The 23,304-nt window shown below is 40.9% G+C and overlaps 2 protein-coding genes across 4 annotated transcripts in view; both read right to left on the bottom strand.

The window, feature by feature from the left end:
- The window catches only part of TIMMDC1 (translocase of inner mitochondrial membrane domain containing 1), a 36,549-nt gene extending 22,434 nt beyond the window's left edge, over nt 1-14,115 (bottom strand). Inside the window, exons 1-4 of one of the 3 annotated variants that reach the window (XR_002481629.1) lie at nt 13,812-13,852; nt 10,022-10,187; nt 5,044-5,132; nt 4,656-4,723 (exon numbers count right to left, since the gene is read on the bottom strand). Coding sequence is in view for 2 of the 3 variants with exons in the window: in XM_008052632.2 (XP_008050823.1) it covers nt 4,656-4,723; nt 5,044-5,132; nt 10,022-10,187; nt 13,827-14,020 (517 nt within the window). In the remaining variant the exon portion in view is untranslated. Of the gene's footprint in view, nt 1-4,655; nt 4,724-5,043; nt 5,133-10,021; nt 10,188-13,811 lie in introns of all 3 variants that reach the window. The other 2 variants (XM_008052632.2, XM_008052633.2) reach the window with 2 other exon arrangements.
- A 5,123-nt stretch (nt 14,116-19,238) lies between these two features.
- POGLUT1 (protein O-glucosyltransferase 1) overlaps nt 19,239-23,304 on the bottom strand; it is a 29,551-nt gene continuing 25,485 nt past the window's right edge. Inside the window, exons 8-11 of the mRNA XM_008052631.2 lie at nt 22,734-22,792; nt 21,215-21,382; nt 20,260-20,316; nt 19,239-19,815 (exon numbers count right to left, since the gene is read on the bottom strand). Of these exons, the coding sequence (XP_008050822.1) occupies nt 19,659-19,815; nt 20,260-20,316; nt 21,215-21,382; nt 22,734-22,792 (441 nt within the window). The 3' untranslated portion in view covers nt 19,239-19,658. The remainder of the gene's footprint in view (nt 19,816-20,259; nt 20,317-21,214; nt 21,383-22,733; nt 22,793-23,304) is intronic.

The raw sequence follows: 23,304 nt of genomic DNA, 5'->3' as shown, positions 1-23,304 counted from the left end.
CCCTTTGCTTAGCCTGCCTGCTGACATTCCACTCTGCTCATTTAGCAGCTCCCCCGTCAATCACAGGTAGCTGAGCGGACCAGACCAATCCCAAGTGCCCCCGTACCCATTAGGAGAAATTACCCTATCATGTAAAAACAATTTAAAGGTCTTTCCCCGCCCTCTGTAATGATATATAAAAACTGCTTGCCATGCTGGATCAGGGCTCTCGTCCCTGAAGCTGCTGCTTCGGGCGTGAGCCCAGACTCGAGCCTGAATAAAGACCCTTGTGTGTTTGCATCAGAGCTGGCTCTTTGTTGGTCTCTCAGATTCTGAAATTTGGGTTTAACACCAGCAAAAGTAGGATCTTATTAAGGCTTTCTTTGGCTTTGTCCTTGGACATCCCATTAAAATTTTGCGTAGCCTGCCAGTCTACCGCTTGCCCCAAACAGTATCAAAACTCAGGTTACCTGTGTGATGTTATCATTCTCTGACTGTCTGCAATTGTTTTTAGTAACATCCTTAGACATGGATTTTTCTGTGCTCTGCTCCAAGTAAAAGCCCTCTCAAGAAGCAGAACTCTGCTAGTCCTCTCAGCTTGGCCTGCCTTTGTCTGAACCCTGGAGCTGCAGGTTAAGGGTAGAAGCAGCCTCAGGCTGAAATACCACAGACTCCCATTGTTTTTACCAAGATTCAGTAGATATTCTTGAAAAAATGCTTCTCAATTTGTTTTGTGCTTTTAGTCAATTTCCAACACCTTTAAATGGATACTTTTGATAATTTTTCCCAGTTTTATAGGTGCTTTTTGGGGAAAAGATTTGTCAAGCTCTTTATGCAGGCATTCCACATGTTGAATATATGTTATGAATATCCATGCAAATTCCAAATAATCATGGTAAGGAGAGACAGTCTTCACATTATTCTGACTTCAGGAGAAATTACTCTAGTGTTACACCATTAAGTATGATGTTGGTTGCTGGGTTGAGAAAAAATTTATGTTGTATCAGACATATTTTTCTATTCTTATTTTACTAATAATTTTTCCATTCAATCAAGAAACATTTATTTTACTTTGATATGTGTCACGCAATCGTGTTATGGAAGGTAAAAATACTTTCTCTGAATTCAAGTAAGTCAGTATAGTGGGAAGCAAAACAAGTAAACAGCTACAATACAGTGTTGTAAGTACTTTGGTAAAACTACCAGGAGTGCCAAAAAAATGTATACACTTTTTTTTTTCTTTTTGAGTTGGAGTCTCACTCTGTCGCCCAGACTGGAGTGCAGTGGCCGCTCCCGGCCACCACAGCCTCGACCTGCTGGGCACTGGCGATCCTTCCGCCTCAGCCTTCCAAGTAGCCGGAATTACAGGCATGAGCTACTACGCCCAGCTGATTTTTTGATTTATTGTAGAGATGAGGTCTCGCTGCCCAGGAGGGTCTCGAACCCACGGGCTCAGGCAATCTACTCACCTCAGCCTCCCAAAGGCGCGGGATTACATGCTGAGCCACCGAGCCCGGCTATGGATACACATTTTAAGTGATGTTATCTATGTATTACTTTTCGAAGTTGAATTGAATTATGGTAGCAATGTGGCATTAATCAAATGAATATTAGCATCACCAGACCACAGGCGAGACAGGCAAAGAAAATGGCAGAAGTACGTACAGTTTTTTCCTCTCTTAAAATGTGTATATATATTTTTGGCACCCTCTATATAGGGAAGACATTTAAGTAGAACTAAAGATAGAAAAATGGGGCCCAGGTAAATCCCTAAGGAAGCCTGGGCTGACAAATTATCTGGACTTTGAAAGGCAAGGTTAAATAGAAGACGAAAAACATTAACTGTGGGAGTGAGAAGGTACACGCAAGAAGAGGGAACAATTCACATAAAGCAAGAATATACTGAGTTTGGGAAATGCGAGGACATTATAAGGCTGAAACAAAAAAGTGGCGTTTGGAGACCAGATCACAAATTGATATTAAGGTGATGGGAAACTACAAAGGAATTTCAAACAGGAAGTGTTCACATCCTATTCATAGCTCAAAAAAGTAACAGTAGAAAGCCGGGCTCGGTGGCTCAGCCTGTAATCCCGCGCCTTTGGGAGGCTAAGGTGAGTGGACTGCCTGAGCCCGTGGGTTCAAGACCTGGGCAGCGAGACCTCATCTCTACAATAAATAAATAAAAAAATCACCTGGGCAGCGAGACCTCATCTCTACAATAAATAAAAAAAAAAATCAGCAGGGCGTGGTAGCGCATGCCTGTAATTCAGGCTGCTTGGAAGGCTGAGGTGGAAGGATCGCCGGAGCCCAGCAGGTCGAGGCTGCGGTGGCCGGGAGCAGCCACTGCACTCCAGTCTGGGTGACAGAGTGAGACTCCAACTCAAAAAAAAAAAAAAAAAATCGCTCATATCAAAAACCGGAAAAATCTCAATTGAGAAAAGATCATCAAAAGACACCAACAGCGAGCCGGGCTCTGTGGCTCAGCCTGTAATCCCACGCCTTTGGGAGGCAGAGGTGAGTGGATTGCCTGAGCCCGCGGGTTCGAGACCCGCCTGGGCAGCGAGACCTCATCTCTACAATAAAAAAAAAAAAAATCAGCCGGGTGTGGTAGCGCATACCTGTAATTCTGGCTACTTGGAAGGCTGAGGCGGAAGGATCGCCGGAGCCCAGCAGGTCGAGGCTGCGGTGGCCGGGAGCAGCCACTGCACTCCAGTCTGGGTGACAGAGTGAGACTCCAACTCAAAAAAAAAAAAAAAAAAAGTAACAGCAGAGGTAAGAGCAGAGGTGGAGCATGCCAAGATTAGAAACAGGGAGAAGTCACAGTAGCAGTGGGAATAGGGAAGAGGTGAGGGAGTTCATATATATTCAAGGAATATAATTAATGGTACTCACTAGACGTTTGGAAAGAGGAAAATAAATAAAGAGCAAGACCTAATCATTCCTTGGTTTCTGGTGTGCCATTTAACAGGGTAAATGACAGAAAACACCACAGCAGGAGTAAGGAAGGAAGTGGGAGGAGGAAGGCAAGACCCATGGCAGAAATGTTTGCAAACTTAAAAACAGCAAATGTGGCCAGGCTTGGTGGCTCAGCCTGTAATCCCAGCACTTTGGGAGGCTGAGGTGAGTGGATTGCCTGAGCCGGCAGATACAAGACCAGCCCAGGAAACTTGGTGAGACCTCCTCTCTACAAAAAATAAAAAATTAGCCGGGCGTGGTAGCATGTGCCTGTAGTTTCGGCTATTTGGAAGGCTGAGGTAGAAGGATCGCAGGAGCCCAGCAGGTCAACGCTGGGGTGGCTGTGAATGTGCCACTGCACTCCAGCTTGGGCGACAGAGCAGGACTCTGACTCACGGGGGAAAAAAAAGGCAAATTCTAGCTAGTTTAAGATTTTAAAGAATTTTCATTAAAATGTTAAGTTCATGTTCTGCTTATGTGTGTTTTCATGTGTGTGTACACATACAGAAAGAGTGTGTACCCAGGAGCAAGAAGATAAAGCAAAAAGGGGAAAATGTTAATAATGGCTAAATCTCTACACGTAAAAGGTATAGACTGTTCTTTATATTATTTTGTTTTACAACCTTTTGTAAGTTTGCAATTATTTCTAAATAAAACATTTTTAAAATGTTATGCTCAGCATATGTGTGATTTTATATGTGAGAAAATGTAAACAAGTTAGTAAGTGGTTGAGTGTATATGGTAGTTAACTTCATTTACTGTTTTGAAAATGCTTATTTTCTTTTTTTAATGTTAATTTTTAAAAAATATTTTTAAAATTGACAAGTAACAATTTATATGTTTACGGTATACAACATGATGTTTTGAAATCTGTATACACTGTAGAATGGCTAAATCAAGCTAATTATTGTATGTATCACCTTACATTTTTATCACTTTTTGTGTGTAAGAACACTCAAAATCTACTTTCTTAGCAATTTTGAAGTATATAACACATTGTTATTAACCATAGTTACCACATTTTACAATGGACCTCTTGAACTCATTCCTTCTAACTGAAATTTTGTATCCTTTGACCAAAATCTCCCCAATACCTTCTACCCCAGTCCCTGGTAATCACCATTCTATTTTCTATATGTAATGCTCATTTAAAAGAGAGTATGTCTACTAGAGGCAGACAGCGTTAAAATAAAACCCAAGCTCGTGCCATGAAAAATCTGGTCCCTCCCTACATCAACTCACTCATCCCATCTTAAACTGTTCCTCCCCTCACTCACTATGTTTGAGCCACACTAACCTGCTTTGGTGCACATTTCTTGCCTTAGAGCATCTCCCCTGATGCTCCCTCTGCTTAGGACACTCTTCCTGTTCTTTGGTTATCAGCTTAATTGTCACTTCCCAGAAAGGCCTTCTCTGACCACCCTATCCTTATGAGATCCCACTGCTCCACCTTTTTGTTACTTTCTGGTATAGAAATCTGTTTTTCCTCGTCCACATTAGACTTTAAAATTCAATGAAAGCAAAGACCTTGCTGTTTTGTTCATTAAGTACACCAAGGGTAAAGCACAATGCTCTCCATAAATAAACACATTTTGCATGAATTGAATGTTGACTTGAAGGCCAGCTAAAGAATTCAGGAGCTCTGATTTACAAGTCCTTATATATTTTCTAACCACATTTGAGAAGACTGAAAAATATAAACAAATATACAAATGTCTTACCTCCTGCAATGACAAAATGGCTTAGGGCATTTTTATTTCGATACACATTTAGACCAGTGTTCACGGTGCTGGGAAGAAGGAAGGAGAAGGAAAACACAAGATTCAGAGTATATCCCATTTACCTTCTGGGGTGCTATTTTCACTGAAGTGACAGATTTAGAAGAGCCTACAATATCGATCCTTGGTCCTAGCCAAGGCCCTTTCAATGTTCCTCCACCGTGGAGGTAAAACTACAACTGGACCAGTCTTTTACATAGACTAAAGTTCTGAGAAAAGGCAATATGAGTCACTGCCACAAGGGCATTCAGTTATAATCCTACTTGTTCAAAAGATATACTCCTATAAGAATATAAAAAGTTCAACATCTCACAATTCAGAGAGAACTTACTTGAATATAGTCACAAACACAGCAGTTCTCCAACTCCAGCGCCAGCCATACCGAATGAAGCCTCGCGTGGCAGCACGATGTGCAGATTGCTAAAGTTAATACAAAAGCTGTGAGGATCCAAGACACTTTGATGCTTTTCTTATTCTAGAACTATGGTGGAAGAATTTTAGCTATGGATTAGTCAGGTAGACCTAAACAGATAGAAACAATAGAAAATCTCTAGAAATATCATTCTTTAAGTATTGAGGCTTAAGCAAAAACCCTATGTGTATCCTACACTATCAGGAGATAGAAAAGGAACTAAGAATTGCCAGTATCAACCAAGTAATTCATCAATCCATCAAAGTATCTACTAGAATTTATGTATCAATTATGATTAAAAAAATTTAAAACCAGTATAGGTCATGCTTTTTATATTCAAGAAATCTTAGGGAAAAGAAAAATATAAACAACTGAGTAAATGCTAAATTAAAAGACAAAGATTTGCCAGGTACAGTGGCTCATGCCTGTAATCCCAGCACTTCTGTAACCCCAGCACATTGAGAGGCAAAAGCAAGATGATTGCCTGAGTCCAGGGGTTCAAGACCAGCATGGGAGACTTGGCAAGACCTCGTCTTTACAATAAATCAAAAAATTAGCCAGGTGTGGTGACACACGCCTGTGATCCAGCTACCTGGAAGGCTGAGGCGGAAGGATAATCTGAGTCCAGCAGGTCGAGGCAGCAGTGGCTGTGAGCGTGCCACTGCAATCCAGCCTGGGTGACAGAGTGAGACTCCAACTCAAAAAAAAAAGGCAAAAATTAAAGTAATACCAATGTGCAGGAAAGAACAGAAGAAGAAAAAAGAATTAATACTTACTGACCACACTCTACGTGGCCGTGGCCATTGTTTGGTTAAGTATTGGCCAGGGCATATTTTCCTAAGCTTTGGCCTCCCCTACCTTGGGGAGGTGAATCTCCTCTCTCTTTCTCTCTCTAATTTACCTTCTAAATAAACAATATTTTCCAATTTTACAAAAAGTGTGTTAAGACATCACCTCATTTAATCTTCACAACATTCTCTTTGGGAAAGTGTTTCAGTTTTAACTAAAGCTTAGGAGGAAGTTTATAACCAAAATCACCCAACTGGTAAGAAATAAAGTCAGAATTAGAAGATATGTTGTCTGTTTCCATAGCTATTTTCACTAGACCACCATGGAACAAGTTTGGTATAATAACATGGAGTAAAGTCTAAATTTTAAAGAATCAGAACATTCCTGAGCCGATCCTTAACAACCATATGATCTTGGGCAAGTCAAAACTTCTTTGAGAGGTATCAGTATGAACCCTTGGTTTTTAATAAAAAGGTAAATAGGGTCAGGCGTGGTGGCTCATGCCTGTAATCCCACACTTTGGGAGACTGAGGCAAAAGGATCATTTGAGTCCAAGAGTTCAAGACCTGCCTAGACAACACAGTGAGAACTCATCTCTACAAAAAATAAATAAAATAATAAAAAGGTAGATAGACATTGATGTAGATGTGTATATGAATATGTATATAAATCTCTCTCTCTTTCTCTCACACACACCTACACACACAAATGCACCTTTCCTAACTCTGTCTGCCTAGAACCTAAAAACAATAATACTCTGATAGCAATGAGCATGCCTAGTACCAGATGTTGGTTTCTAAATACCATTCTCCACTAAAGGAAATTCAAACACCTTGTAGAAACGGCTAATTCCAGAGCTGGTGCTGGAAAAAGAAAAGATGAGCCAGGAATATTTCTCTGTGTCAAAAAGTAAAGGCATGCCTAAAGGATGATGGGAACACACTGAGAGGACACAGAAGCTAATTCTAAAAAGTTCCAACAATCTGAATCTAGGACCATTAGAATATCAAAAGAAATAATGACAGTACAGGTTGAGTATCCCTTATCTGAAATGCTTGGTACCAGAAGTGTTTTGGATTTTAGGATTTTCTCAGATTTTGGAATATTTGATTATACTTGTTGAGCATCTCAAATCCAAAACTCTAAAATCTAAAATACTCCAATGAGCATTTCTTTGAGTGTCATGTCAGTGTTCAAAAAGTTTTGAATTCTGGAGCATTTCAGATTTTAGATTTTGGATTTGGAAAGTTCAACTAGTAATGAATTATACATCGACAGAATAGGCATGTCCAACCAATAGCCTGTGGGCTACATGTGGCCCAGGATAGGTGGTAATACGGCTTCACAGAATCTTTTAACATCGTGTGTTTTTTAGCATTTATTTTCTTTGTGATCTCATGCATAGTTACATTTTTGTTGTTGTTGTTATTTTGAGTTGGAGTCTCACTCTGATGCCCAGGTTAGAGTGCAGTGGCACGCTCACAGTCACTGTAGCCTCGACCTGCTGGGTTCAGGCCATCCTTCCACCTCAATCTTCTAAGTAACTGAACTACAAGCACACGCTACCATGCCCAGCTAATTTTATGATTTATTGTACAGACGCGGTCTCACCAAGTTGCCTAGGCTGGTCTCGAACCTCTAGGCTCAGGCAGTACTCTAGCCTCAGTGTCCCAAAGTGCTGGGATTACAGACGTAGCCACTGTGCTTGGCCAGTTCCATTTTTGAAGTTCACAATCACACCGTATCCGTGACATCACTTTTTGACAGCACATACATTTGAGAGCTGCTGTTTTCAATTATGAAGCACACAAAGAGCAAAATTTGAACATTTCTGATGAACACCTTGAGAATTCACTAAGAATTGTGACCACTTCCATCGAATCAGACATTGATAGATTAGTTTTACAAAAACAAGGTCAAACTTCCCACTAGTTTTATATTGTTCTTTTTCTAAACTTTATAATAAGAAATATTTTTAAAGTGTCTTATTACATATATACATGATATAATATAATTTATGTGCAGCCCAAGATAATTCCTCTTTACTCAATGTAGCTGAGGGAAGCCAAAAGGTTACTTGATGCAGCCCAGGAAAGCCAACAGGTTGGACACCCTGCTATAGAATAAGAATCCATGAGTTCATGCTCATATAAATAAATAATAGGGAAAGGAAAACACTTCCTTAGAGCAGTATACTATCCAATAAATATAGAAAGAATGACAGACTTTAGAAAATGGTCACTTGGCAACTATCACAATAACTGTTTGTAGCAAGACTCATCATTAAATGCTAAAACCACAGGATAAACCTTTAACAAAAAGTAGTTTATCTACATAGTTTCAAAGGATCTATAAGTACTCATAAAATACTTATTAATTACAAAGAAAAAAACAGTAGTTTTACAGTGTATAAACTTGGCAGAGGCCATCTTAACCAAGTGACTAAAATAAGCATCACCAGCAAAAAAGGAACAAACAGCTATCATGTGCTTCTAATATACTGTACTAAGAACGATACAATATCAATTCTAGGGTTTTCCTCTCAAAAAACATAGCCTGAATCTAATCACGAGAAACAGTCAAACAAACCCAAATGAGGGCTATTCTAGAAAATAAACAGTTCATAATTAAGATCATTAAAGACAAAAAGAGACAGAGAAACTCTTCTAGACTAAAAAAGCTTGACAAGCTGGGCTCGGTGGCTCACCTGTAATCCCGCGCCTTTGGGAGGCTGAGGTGAGTGGATTGCCTGAGCCCACGGGTTCGAGACCTGCCTGGGCAGGCGAGACCTCATCTCTACAATAAATCAAAAATTAGCCGGGCGTGGTAGCGTGTGCCTGTAATTCTGGCTACTCGGAAGGCTGAGGCGGAAGGATCGCTGGAGCCCAGCAGGTCGAGGCTGCAGTGGTTGGGAGCGCCACTGCACTCCAGTCTTGGCGACAGAGTGAGACTCCAACTCAAAAAAAAAAAAGCTTGACAGACAAGTTTAATATATATACCAATACCAGATTCTGGACCAGAAAAAAATTTTATTCATCTTTATTGTTTTAATTGGAGTCTCACTGTCACCCAGCCGGGAGTACAGTGACATGATCATGGCACACCACAGCCTTGACATCCTGAGCTCAGGCAATCCCTTTGCCTCAGCCTCCCCAGAAACTGGGACTACAAGCGTGTATCACCATGCCTGGCTAAATTTTTTATTTTTTGTAGAGATGAGGTCTCGCTATGTTGCCTAGACTGATCTCTAACTACTGGGCTCAAGCAATCCTCCTGCCTCAGTCTCCTAAAGTGCTGGAATTAAAGGTGTGAGCCATTGCACTTGGCCTTATTTTTTATTTATTTTAATATAAATAGTGGGACAATAAGCAAAATATACTGCAGATAATAGTACTATATCAGTGTTACTTTTCTGAGCTTGATAATTATAATTGTAGTTATATAAGAGAATGCCCCTGTTCTAAGGAATTACACACTGAAGTATTCATCATGTCTATAACTTACTCTCAAGTAGTTTGGGAAAAAAATAGTACATATTATACAGAGAGAGAATGATAAAGCAAACATGGTAAAATGTTAACAGTGGAGAATCTAAATAAAAGTTATATAAAAAGTCCTTATATTATTTTTATAACTTTTAAGTTTGACATATTTCAAAATAAAAACTTTTATAAAAACTCTGAGTGTTAATATTCTGACCTACACAAAAGAACTGATGTACAGATCTAACGATAACAAATGAGTGAGCACACTACAACACTATAAAGCTATAAATGTTAATTGTTTTAGTGTGAGCCAGCATACTCATATAGGCTTTGTAAATGAGGTAAACGTTATAGCTTAGCTTTGAGATTTAGCAGGGGATTAGAAATATATTTCAGAAAGAAGAGCCATACTGGTGATCCCAAACATGCCTATTCTGAAGATAAGAAAGTGGTCTGACAAGTCACAAGCACCTTAGCATTAGTACTTCCACTGTTACTAAGTATAGACTTTATTTCTCTACTCCAACATCCTAAAACTCCTTCCTTCCCATGACCTAACTGAATGACAAAGTGAATTGTTAAGTCAGTGTGTTCCCCAATACCTTTAGGCCATCAGTACATACCACGGCATCAAACCGATTATAATAAACTTCTGCTTGGCTCTGCTCAATGTAGCGCTGTTTAGCATGAATAAAAGCTGGTATTCCCCCATAAGCCCAGCCAATGATGCCTGCGGAAGCTGCTGCTTTCCAGATATCCTGAAGTTCCTTTGAAGTTCTATGCCGTTCACTAAAACAGCAAAAAGACAATGCTTGTGATTAGTCTATAGATATTGCTTCCCAAAAGACTCTATGATCAAAATTACTCCAACTGCTAAGATCACATTTTTTTATTACGGGTAGAATCCTGTTATGAACTAATTAGTACAGTTACATTAGAAGTAACACAAATCCAAAGAAAACTAAGTTATACTGTTAGAAATAGAGTTGAGAAGCTGGGTGCAGGGGCTCATGCCTGTAATCCCAGCTCTTTGGGCGGCAGAGGAGAGAGGAACACCTGAGCCCAGGGTTTCAAGACCAGCCTGGCAACATGGTGAGACCTCATCTCTACAGTAAATCATAAAATTAGTCGGGCATGGTGGCGTACACCTGTAGTTCTACTACCTGGAAGGCTGAGATGGAAGGATTGCTAGAGCCCAGCAGGTTGGGGCTGTGGTGGCCATCAGCATGCCACTGCACTCCAGTCTGGGTAACAGAGTGAGACTCCAACTCAAAAAAAAATAGAGTTGTGCACACTCTTGGCACAAGGGGAGCTTCTGGGATACTGTTAACAGCCTTTTCCTGAGTGTTGGTTACACAGCTATGTTCCGTTTGTGAAAATTTCATTGGTCAGTATAATTTTGGACATTTTCCTAAATGCACATCCTACTCAAATAAATAAAAAATTTAAGGTGCTTTTTATTTGATGACTGTTACACCTATACATTATCCCTGGAAATAGAAAGAATTTGAGTTGAACGTATAGATCAATATTTCCCTCTTTGAATTTTAACCTAACTTTTAAAAAACAACACAAACTCATGCGATTTTAGGGCAATGCATGAAAGAATGAAAATATGAATGTTAAAAAAAATCAAAACCCTATCTTACTAAATATTTAAATTTTTATGACATATTCAGATAAGGCTGTACTATAGAAAGCTTTGGGTTGGGCACAGTGGCACATGTCTGTAGTTCCAGCTACTCAGAAGGCTGAGGCGCTACTTGAGCCCAGGAGTTCAAGTTCAGCCTAGGCAATATAGTAAAACTTTGTCTCTAAAAATAAATAAATAAATAAATACTCTTTAAAGGCATTGGGAAAACTCACTATGCAGTGGTCAGCACATGACAATCTAAAAACAAAAACAAGGAAAAACTATTTAATTCAATGTATTACTCTCAAATGCTAGAACTGCTAATAGAGTTTCCAAGATGACCTTTTGAAAGTGCTCTAACAAATAGCTGTCCTATAAGTATTAACTTACTATAGATAATGGCCCTAAGTAAGTACACTGCTAAATGTTATATCAAACACATTCTTAATTTCCTTTCTTCAAAGACTCTTTAAGTGTATCTAATTCTAGTTGTCAGTGACCACATTATGAAATCAGAATGAATCTTTACAGTTCCTGCATCTATAAGAGAAACTTAAATTTCTTTTAATTTGAACTTTATATTTTATATTTTATTGTAAGATCAAAACAATATCTGCATAAAAACTTATCTATGGTAGAATTCAGAAAAGATAAAATGTAACAGAGCTCAAGATGTAACAAGTCAGATGTTTCTTCACTTCTTTGCTGTCCTCTGCATAATTCAGTGATACAGATGTATTTACCTACTCATAAGGAAACAGAGGCCCTAAGAAGTCATATCGTTGGTCCAAATAGTCAATGAATACTGGAGAATAAAATATTAGGGCACAGCGGCGGGATGGCCTAGACTATAAGCAACAATGGGGTTATGGTCCTGCTTCTGCCACTCACAGTTAACTGACCTACAGCTATACCACAAGCCTTGGACCTTGGTTTCCTCATCCACAACCTGGAGGGAAGCATGAAAATTACACAATCTTCCAACTTTCTTTCAGCTCCAACATTCTAGCTTACAAAATTAATCAAAATGGCCAGGTGTGGTGGCTCAAGTCTATAATCCCAGCACTTTGGGAGGCCAAGGTGAAGGGACTGCCTGAGCCTATGGATTTGAGAACAGCCTGGGCAACTTGGTGAGACCTCATCTCTACAATAAATCCATTAAAAAAAAATTAGCTGGGTGTGGTAGCGTGCACCTGTAGTTCCGGCTACTTTGAAGGCTGAGAGAACCAGAAGGATCATCAGAGCCCAGCAGGTCAAAGCTGAGGTGGCTGTGAGCGTGCCACTGTGCTCCAAAAAAAAAAAAAAATTAATCAAAATAGCCCTCTTCTGTTATATACTGCTGAGGTTCTTTCATAAGTATCTCAAATATTGGAAGCACTATTAGGAAAAGCTGTCTTGTTAACTTTAAAGATTATGAAACCTAAATGGTGTAATGAAATACAAGGTTGCCAGCCCCCTTGCTCCAACTATAGGAGCAACATAATAATGCCTCAATTTTTAATTTAACCACTTATTTGTTTATTTTACTGAGTTGGAGTCTCACTCTGTCAACCCAGGCTGGAGTGCAGTAACAACACAATCACGGCTACCGCAGCATCAGCTCAAGTCATCCTTCAGTCTCAGCCTCCCGAGTGGCTAGTACTATAGGCATGCACCACCATGTCCAGATAATTGTTTTACTTTTTTATTGACCTTGTTGCACAGGCTGGTCTTCAACTCCTGGGCTCCAGCAATCCTCTCCCCTTGGCCTCCCAAAGTGTTGGAATTATAGGCATGAGCCACCACACCCATCCTAATTTAACCACTTGATAATACAGTGTAGTATGATAAATTACTTCATGAAAGGGCATACTTTTTTTAAACCATTAATTGGTGAGTAAATGAAGAAATAGAGGATTTAAACATCGAGTTTTTATTAGATAAAACAAATTCAATTTAAAGGGTTATCCTTTATTCTGAAATAATTTCTTTCATAAAACGATGAGAAAATAGTTGCCACTATTTTTAATTATTTAGCAAAATTAAAAATGGATAACTCTCTCTGTCCTTCCCCCAACTCCTGGAGTTGGGGGAATGACGCTAGTAGTCATGAAATCAAAAGTTTGAGATCAACTGAAATATTAAAAAGAACACTAAAGTAGATTTTTGCAGACATAGTTTCCAGGCCAATTCGGACACTAGCTTGACCCAACATTTCTAGTTTGTAAAACAATCAGGGGATTGATTACACTAAGGCTATATTCACTAAGTACTGTATCTCTAAGAGCTTTGATTTCCAATAAGCCTGACCCTACTATTTTAAAACTCGCCGATCAGCCGGGCACGGTGGCTCACGCCTGCAATCCCAGCACTTTGGGAGATGAAAGCGAGAGAAATGCCTGAGTCCTGAGGTTCGAGACCAGCCTGGGCAACCTGATGCGACCTCTCTCTGTAACAAATCAAAAACTAGCCGGGCATGGTGGCGTGTACCTGTGGTTCCGGCTACTTGGAAGGCTGAGGTGGAAGCATGGCCTGAGCTCAGCAGGTCGAGGCTGCGGTAGCCGTGAGCGTGCCACTGCACTCCAGCCTGGGCGTCAGTGAGACTCGACGCACACAAAAAAAACTCGCCTCTCAACCAACAGCATCACCACATGGCAATGTCAGGATACACGCTTGGGGTACCAAATGTCAGCTCAAATCTCATTTTAAAAAGAACCACAATTCCCCCTAGGGTCCTTCGCCCAAGGCTGACCCAAGCTGCAGGACACCTCTTTTGCGGCCCCCCACCTCCACGTCCAGACCCTAAGCACTTTTACTCTTTGACAAACAGCTCCCGGAGGCGATCCCATCCGGATTCCGGGTAATGGGGTTCTGGGACGTAGAAAGGAAGCTTCTGATCCTCCGCAAGGGTCTCCGAACCGGCAGCCTCAGCTTCGGCAGCAAAGACTCGGGGGAAAGGACCCAGTGCCCTGCAGAGAAAGCCCCGCGGCACTGGTGGTGGCACCTCCATGACCCTCTCCGACCTGCGGACACGCTGGAGCGCTTAGGACTCCAAGGCCGCCCAGAGGGGCCGTGGGCGAGGCCGCACGAGTGAATACCCGTGCACGAAGTTCAAGCTAACCAACCGTCGGCGAGATCAACATGCCCGGCTCCTGTCCAGAGTCTCACTCTGGAGTTCTCGGAAACACGAGACAGGAAGTCTCGCCCCCACCAGGGCAAAGGCCAAGGGGCGGGGTGGTGGCAGAACCCGAGCCGAAGCACTTCCGCTTGTAGAGCGAGGACCGGCCGCAGCCGCGCAGGACCCGCCCCCGGAAGTGAGTTGCAGCTAGAAGTTCAGCTCAGGGCCGTCCGGAGACCCCTTGGTTCAGTCTCTCCGCGTCTCGGGGGACCACGCCCACGGGTTGTAGGTGTGGTTACCCTCGGCTTCAGATGGTTGTAGACTGAAGCGAATGCCAGAAACCCCACATAAATGAAGAAGAAAGCGCGGCATTACAGGCAAGAGTAGGGAAAGGAGGTTTGGATTAAAAACAAGGCACGGCTGGAGCAGCTCTCGGGCTGGGCGGGGTCCACGCGGACCGTCGGGTCTGGTTTCCAGAAAAGACCGAGGCGCCGGCATGGGTGCACCAAACTTTCGGAAACCCGTTTTGAAGAATCAGGTTTTGGCGTTGTCACAGGTGGATTTCACTTCCCATAGTTCAGGAGAGTTTCTGTCCAGTGTTTGATAGTCCCGCAATAATTTCCCGTCATTACAGCTGCTGCTAACGTATAGTCCCCAGGTATAGTTTTTCGTCAAAATGTACGCATTTGAAATATTATGAGGCCGGGCGCGGTAACTCAGGACTGTAGTCCCAGCACTTTGGAAGGCGGAGGGGAGAGGATTGTCTGAGTTCAGGGGTTCGAGACCAGCCTGGGCAACTCGTTGAGACCTTGTCTCTACGATAAATCAAAGGCGTGGTGGCACGCACCTGTGGTTCCAGCTGCTTGGGAGGCTGAGGCGGAAGGATCGCCTGAGCCCAGCAGGTCGAGGCTGCGGTGGCCGTCAGCGTGCCACTGCACTCCGGATGACAGAGTGAGGCTCCCACTCAAAAATAAAAAAAAATCTGAAACTGGTTTGTGCAGTCTCATTTAATCCTTATTAGTCCCCAGACACACTCCCTTATTCTCTTTGACAGTCCCTTCGCCTTCTTTATTACTTTCTAGTTGTTATTAAAATTGCCGCACTCTAGCAGAATATAGTAAATAGACTTCTGGAACTTGATAGCTATAAATTCTACAGGCAAGTCCTAGAGAAGTGACTGATTGGATGAGTTAGTGACAGTGCCATGATTTCTCTGGTGTCTGGGAGCCCAGATTAGATTCCACCCCCATGGTTACACTCATCTCGCCATAATTTCCTATTTGTTGATCTGTCTCAGTTGACCGTCCCTGATGTCAGAGACCATATATATTCATCTCTGTATTGCTAGAACCTAGCACAATGTCCGGCACATAGTAGGTGTTCAGGAAATACTTGTTGACTGAAGAATTCAGTCTCCTGACTTCCAGCTCTAGGTTGCCACTTATATATTAGAAGTGCACACCAAGATAAGTTCCTGAGACCTGAAAGCCCAAGAAAGTGACTGCACAGCCTGTCTAGCCTACATGTATAAAAGGCTAAATGCTGAAGATGACCCCAGAGTCATTCTGTGCTGAGGGAGGCCTTGGAATAGGGGACGGATTAAATGACTGTTGGGACAATACTGATGAAATCATCTATATACAACTCCAATGCCCAGGATTTACTAGTGTGAATACAAATTAGGTCATATTAACAGGTAAATTTCACTAACTCCATAGCTGCTTTCTCCTTTGAGTAACTGAAGACTTATTTGTAAGTTTCTCTGCCACCTAATACCTCAAAAAGTCCCCAGTCCCTTGACTATTGCTTACACTGTGTATATTTTTCCATCTCAGATCTCTCAGATGGTCTGTCACTCTCCCACATTTCCTACCTCCCCAATCTCTCAGGGCTACTTTCTTTTACCACTAGGGAAGTACTCACCCTCTAAAATCTGCTCTTTTGAAGGGTGTCAGAGTAACACTGTCTAGGCCAAAAGATGTTGGGTTTAGTCGGACCACTCTGTTTCACATACAGCTCTCTCATCCCCAAGATGTGTATTTGCTAGAAGATTACTGCATCAGGGGAAGATTTCAGTATAATCACCACACTATGCCTGGAATCATCATTCTTCCACCCTCAGCCATTGTTGCTGGGTTCTGTTCACAGAAGCCAGTAGCTTCTTCCTTCATAGTGAATTTCCTCCTAGAGAGCAGCAGTATCCCTTTTTCTGCCAGGCTCACCAAATAATGCCCTTGCTACAAATATTACGTTTCGTTATATATGGCATAAACCATTTCCACAGGTAGCATGAATTTTGAAAATTCCAAAGATCATTTCATTTACTAATCCTTCAAAGTGTAAGTCAATTTTTACCTCCACAAAGCTTCCCTTCTGCCCCAGTTGGAAATTTCTTCTTCCTCTAAACTCCAAATCGACATTGTCTTCATGAATAATTGGCATTCACATTGCCTTAATCACCTTCCACCTATGATGCCTCTCATACTGTTTATCATCTTAACATCAGAGCCCCTCAAGGTTAGGAAGCCTCTTGTAAACTTCCTATCTCTTACCGTTTGTGCACAGTAGATGCTCAAGAAGTATTTGATAAATATTAAGTGAGTGAATTATAATTACAACCTCTTGTCCTATCCACAACACATAACACCTTAACTCTGGATGCAGTAAGATTAACCTGAGAATGCATTTTTAGATGCATGTAAAGACATTGTTTTTAGTCAGTCTAGAAGTGAAGTGTAGCATACTCTTTGGACTGACTCAAATGAACCCATTAACTTTTCTTCTCTTGGAAATTTCAGACGGGCTCTAGAGCAGCAGCATAGCAGCACTCCAGAAAATTCTTGCTGAGATTCCCAGAATTGCCTTTATTTCTACCCTTCTAACCACTATAAAACTTGTTCAGACTCCATGAGATGCCCTCATATCCTTCTAAGAAGTTCTTTTGTTTAAACTAGCTAGAGGCAGTTTCTGTCCTTGACAAGTAAAAGAATCTGACCTGATATAACAGAATAAGATGTGTCACTGACATCACATAGATGACACTCCCAAAACAAAGGAAAAGCATTTTTGTGCTAAGTATCCCACTTCATTCAAATAATTTTATTTTTCTTTGAAGAAAAGTGTGGCTTATAGCTCTCTGAAGGGTAAATTTGGAACTGAACTAGTAATAATGACAACAAAAACTTTGAAAAGTTGTTGGGAAACAAATTATTTTCAAAAATAGACATTTTACATACTGTTACACACCATCCTCATACCATCTAAACTGAGGTAAACAGATAAGTATAAAATGTGACTAATATTTGCTGTATTTAAAGACAAAGATGCCCTTATTGACTCTTCAAAGGACAGGTGAGGATTTGCATTGATCCAATTTTTACAGTCTCATCCAATCCCCCCTTGGAGTCAATGGCAATCTATAAAAAGAATCTAGTTAAGCCAGCTGTCTCTAATCATCCATCCATCCATCCATCCATCCATCCATCCATCCATCCATCCATCAACAGTTCTTTAGTATTTACTTTGTGTGAGGCACTGTGCTGGATAATGGAGATGTCAGGATGAGTAAAACTTGATTTTCATCCATCAGTAAATACAGAACAGCAGGAGAAACAATCAAGTAACCACAGTTAAGTGCAATGTGATGTCACATAATACAGGCATAAGCAAAGTATTATGGTAGCCCCTAGCTGCCTAAAGGTATGAAGGAAAAGATTCAGAGAAGGTGATGTTTGGGCTGCAACTTGAAGCTAAATGGGAAACCTTCCCAAGGAAATGAAGCTTCAGTTCCTGATCCAAAGGACAGAAGATTCTGTTCCTATTTTAATAATTAAAATAGAATGATTATACCTAGTAGGGCCTCGTAGTGACAAGGCAAAACCATAGTATGACTCAGAAATTTGGACTACTGCTAGACTTATAGCACCTAAGGACACAGTCCCTTTGAGTTGTCAACACTTCAAAAAAAAAAAAAAAAATCCAAATTTAAACACGTGCCTTATTCAGTGCAATGATCTTATGAGGGATATTCCACTTTTTTTCTTTTTTTTTTTTTTGAGTTAGAGTCTCACTCTGTTGCCCAGACTGGAGTGCAGTGGCCACTCCCGGCCACCGCAGCCTCGACCTGCTGGGCTCCGGCGATCCTTCCTCCTCAGTTTTCCGAGTAGCCAGAATTACAGGCGCGCGCTACCATGACCGGCTAATTTTTTGATTTATTGTAGAGATGAGGTCTCGCCTGCCCAGGTGGGTCTCGAACCCGCGGGCTCAGGCAATCCACTCACCTCAGCCTCCCAAAGGCGTGGGATTACAGGCTGAGCCACCGAGCCCAGCTCCACTTTTCTAACAAGGTCTTTAGACTTAAAATTTTGTGGAAGGGAATTAAAAAGGCCAAATACAATTCTCACAAACAGAAAAAAAAAATCTGATCTTATACGACTAAATCTCACATTTAATAATTTTAAAACCAGTTAATACCACAGTTCTTAAGAGGCAAAGGAAGAGAGCTAATTTCTCTGTGGAAAGGTTGGGCCTAAGGGTCAAGGATGGTTCTAAGTCATCAGACTACATAGTTTTAACCTAAACATATTTTTAAAACAAATATTTCTATTCTAAAAACAAATTATTTCCTATATAATGGTTAAAGTTGAATGCTCTAAACTACCAAATGAATGGCATGTTCGCATATAAAGACTCCTTGTGGCCCCTGTAAGACAAAGAGAGCGAGGATAACCCCTGCAGTAGCCAATTTAAGAAGGAAAAATATTAAGGGTGTGCAAAGGGTGAGGAAGAGTTGCTGTTCTATGCACAGTTCCTACTTTCTAAATTTATTTAGAGGATTTTGTCTTTTTTTCCTTAGACAATAAAAAGAAGGCACAAAAAGGGAACTTGAAATCCAATTGCAATAATTACTTGTGCAATTGGCTCCTTTCCAAGTGGCATTATAGAAACCTCCTGAGTAACAAAGAGTTTATGCTTCACAAAAGAGAACTCCTACATCACTGCATGGTATAGTTACGACTTCCTTAGGCCTTTCAGAAAATGATCTCCAAGTGTTTTTCACAAACCCCATAGAGTTTCCTACATGAAAATAAAGCAAGAGAGATCAAGCCTAGAATAAATTCAGAATTGCAGCAATGAGTTGTACTAGTTCCAAATAATGAATTTTCTACTCCAAATAATAGGACAAACGGCATCGCCACATGGACACAGTCAATTTCACAGTGACAGACATATACAGGTGGATGATCTGAGGCACAAGCTGTGATTGGTCTTAAGAAAATGAAAGGTAGAATCAGGCTCAAAATCCATATCTCATGATGTCTGATCCTCATCCAGCCAAAGAGTTGAGCTGCTTCATGTCTCTGTATTTTCACTTTGTAGATCTTTCTCAAGAGTGCAGCATGATAAGGAAAATCACATATTTGGCTTGATAAAAGGAATTCAGGGTATAGGTGCCACATGTATGGTAAGCTCCTCACCATGGGGTATCGAGATCTGCCGCCACAGAGAGGACTAGGTCTTATGATGACTACTAGAGTTCAGTTTTCAAAATTTTGGGAATAATTTGATCATAACCTTTCCTTCTCGTTACATTATAGGACAGGAATTTAGAGTATTCAGTCAGGAGGTTCTCCCAGTAACAGGTGATGTCATCCATCTGCAAGTGGTTCATAATAAACTGGCTTCCCCTAGAGACAAGATTAACAAGAATGTTTTGAAGCACAGAATTTAATAATAATAATAACGTACATTTAAGTGCTTACCTTGTGCCACGCACTAATGAGAGTGCTTTATATGAATTAATGCATTTGATCCTTAGAGCCAACCCTATACCAATCACATCCATACACATACATGTAGCAATAGAACTTAACATCTATTTCCTTAAGAACAAACATAAAACAGCCAGTGCTTATAAAAAGCACATGCTTCATTACTTCAAAGATTTCATCTTCTTCTATAAAGCTTGGGTATATGTGATTGTGTGAGTATGTTTCTCCCCCAGGACAGCTTTAGTTCTGAATTAGTTCTACATAATGAGGATGAAATACAGGTATCACCATGGTAACAATATTCAGATAACTTTAGCTAGGGCATAATACATATAAAAAGAGAAAATGAACATAACTTACCTCTCAGCAATTTCTTGAGCGACATCATCATTTGCTTTTACAAATTGCAACAGCTCTCTAAAATGAATAGAATTATTGGACTCTAAAATATACACCAAGCTTATTAGTATTAATACTAAGTCAGAAATACTTAGAATTGAGGTCTATGGTTAATATCTAGATATGTGGATGGTGGGTTATTACTAGGGTCTTCAAAAGAACAAAATAATAACCAAAAAAGCTCACACACAGGATAAAGGCAGTTTACTAGTGGAGCTGGGACATAATTGAGAAAATATAGAAATGTTTCATAATGTTCATAAAAAAAATCAAGAGTGAAAAAAATTCCATCCTGTCTCCAAATTCTCACTCTGGTCCCAGAAGAGGGAAATGAGTTCACATTTCTGGCTGTTCTCTATGCTTCTTCCTAGCTCCTTCCAGTATGAGAGAAAATTTGACTAAGGTTCACTCAGGTCAAGTTTCATGCTGTATCTGGAAATCCCTTTAACGATAATAAGATCAAATATATCTATCTTTAGTCTTTAAGAGATTAAAGCTTTTTCACCTCACACTGTCTGAGTGTTTCATTTGACACCAGTATTAAACTTTTTCAAATTAAATCCCACTATAACCTACTTAGATAATGATGCAATAAGAGTAAAAAAAAAAACTTTCATTGGAAAAAACCATCAGGGGTAAATGCCTGAAATGACTGGACTTAAGAAGCAGATTTCAAGGGTCATTAGAAACTCTGCTTTGGGAGGGCGGGATTGGCAATAGTGGGAAACTGCCAAGGGAGGGGGGCACCCCTCATCAACAAGGGTGCCTGCATAATGAACATGTGTATACCTAACCCTGAATTGTATCCCACATCTTCAAAATAAAAAAGTTTAAACAAAAAAATCTAAAAATACAAAAAAAAAAAAAAAAAAAGAAAGAAAGAAAAGAAACTCTGCGTTAATAGATAGCTGCTTACTGGACGTTGGAGAGATCCGTTTTGACTGGGATATAGTGAACCCATGGCTTCAGCTGTGGATAGAAGAACTCTAGCCACTCGTCACCAACATGGAAAACAAGTGAACCACACAGGAAGAGGTGTTTGAACCGGAAACTTGCAGCTACACCCCGAAAATTAAACAGGTACCTGGGGAAAAAAGCAAAATACATTTGACACTATATGCCTACTGCCACACATATGGCCTTCTTAGCGTATTCTCTTCTTTCCCATAGCTTTCCATTTTCAGCTTTCAAGGACACATTAGTATGTTCCTGTGGGGTTTCTATAAACTCCTTGCTTTTCTAAGGCTGGTTCTACAAGTTGTTCTGGGAATGTCAGGGTGAGGGAAAAAAGGAGACACTTTCCCCAGCCTAGATAGGGTCAGGAGCTGGGTGCTGACTGGAGCAGACATGAGGCTCAGAAGGAAATGACAGCCTATTGTAGATTTGGGACATATTTGAGAAAATACAGAAATGCTCAATACCTCAAAAATCAAGAATGACAAAAATGGTCACAAGATTGTCTAGACCTAATGCCTCTAACTAATCAAAGCCCCCAAAGCCTTGCTTATCCTCAAGTGTACCCCATCTGGTCAAAGGCGTCCCCTGCTTCCTGGACATCACTCCCTTCTCCTGAAGTCTGGAGAGGAGAACAAGGCAATTCTAATCACTTTTCAAGGAAATGCCCCTGAAAAAAAGATATCATAGAAAAGAACATTTCTTCTAGGAATTTTTCATGCACATATCCCTGTCTCCAACCAGAGTTGCTTTTTTTTTTTTTTTTGAGTCAGAGTCTTTGTCGCCTAGGTTGGAGTGCAGTGGCATGCTCATGGGCACGGCAGCCTTGACCTGCTGGGCAAGTATTCCTTCCGTCTCAGCCTTCCAAGTAGCTGGAACTAGAGGTGCACGCCACCACACCTGGCTAATTGTTTTGATTTATTGCAGATAATGAGGTCTCGCCATGTTTCTCAGGTTGATCTCGAACTCCTGAGTTCAGGCAATCCTTTCACCTCAGCCTCCCAAAGTGCTGGGATTACAGCCATTGAGCCACAGCACCCAGCTTCGGAGTTGCTTTTATCAAGTAGCTCCCAGTCTGTATGTCACCAGCATTCCAATCTCTGAGCCCTCCACTTCCCTCCTCCAGACCTGGTTTTACCTGTTCACCTAATTCTTAGTCCTGGCATTAATTCTAACATGTATTAACCTGAGAAATATTTATTCTAACTTCAACTATTGGGTGGGTGGGACATAGAGAAAGATAATCCCATCACTGTGACTTCCAGCATGCAGCTCTCTGAAAGCAGAGACCACATTCCATTCATCTCTCCCCACCGAACTCAGGCCTGCACACAGTAGGCCCTCAAGAAAAGCCTACTAAATGAGTTAATGTGACTTTCATACATCCCCACCAGGCCTTCATATTAAAGTTCTCACCCAAAGTGAAGCTACTTCAAAAGCAATATGGAAACCAAAAGAGTCAGGAGTCTTGGAATTCTTACTTGTATTTGCAGTGATCCACAAGATGGACATCCTCAGCAGCTGGCTTTCCCAAGGTATCCTTTACAAGAAAAAGAAAGTATTAGTAATAGTAGTAATAGCATTTATTGGTAACCGCTGTGCAGCCAGCATTGTTAAACACTTCGTCAACATTACTTCATTTAAGCCCTATAATACACATACTCAGGAGATGTCATTATCCCTATTATATAAATGCAGAAGTCAAAGCTTTGAGAAGTTGAGAGACTTCCTCAGAGTCATGTGGCCCTAAGTAGAAGACCTAGGGCTTTAGCTAGGGTCTGTCTGATTTTAGACATGTAAAACCACGTTGCCCTCCTTTGAACTCTGAGGTCATAGTCTGCAATACGCTTCACTCTGCAAGAACTACACATGCAGAGAAGGTCACACATGCTGGCTGGTAGGCCTGGAGGTGTAGCCCAGACACACACAAGTTTGGTTGGGCATGCAAAGTATTTAAAAAACATATGAGGGGAGAACCCCTCAAAACTGAATTTATTTATAAAAAATTGCGTATTTATTCTTAGATGTTTAAACTTCAGTCACCTTCAAAGC

This window comes from Carlito syrichta, unplaced genomic scaffold (genome assembly GCF_000164805.1).
Source record: "Carlito syrichta isolate Samal-C Ts95f unplaced genomic scaffold, Tarsius_syrichta-2.0.1 Scaffold285058, whole genome shotgun sequence".
Classification (NCBI taxonomy): Eukaryota; Metazoa; Chordata; class Mammalia; order Primates; family Tarsiidae; genus Carlito; species Carlito syrichta.
Note: the sequence above shows the minus strand (reverse complement) of the source record. Positions and strands in the feature narration are given on the sequence as shown.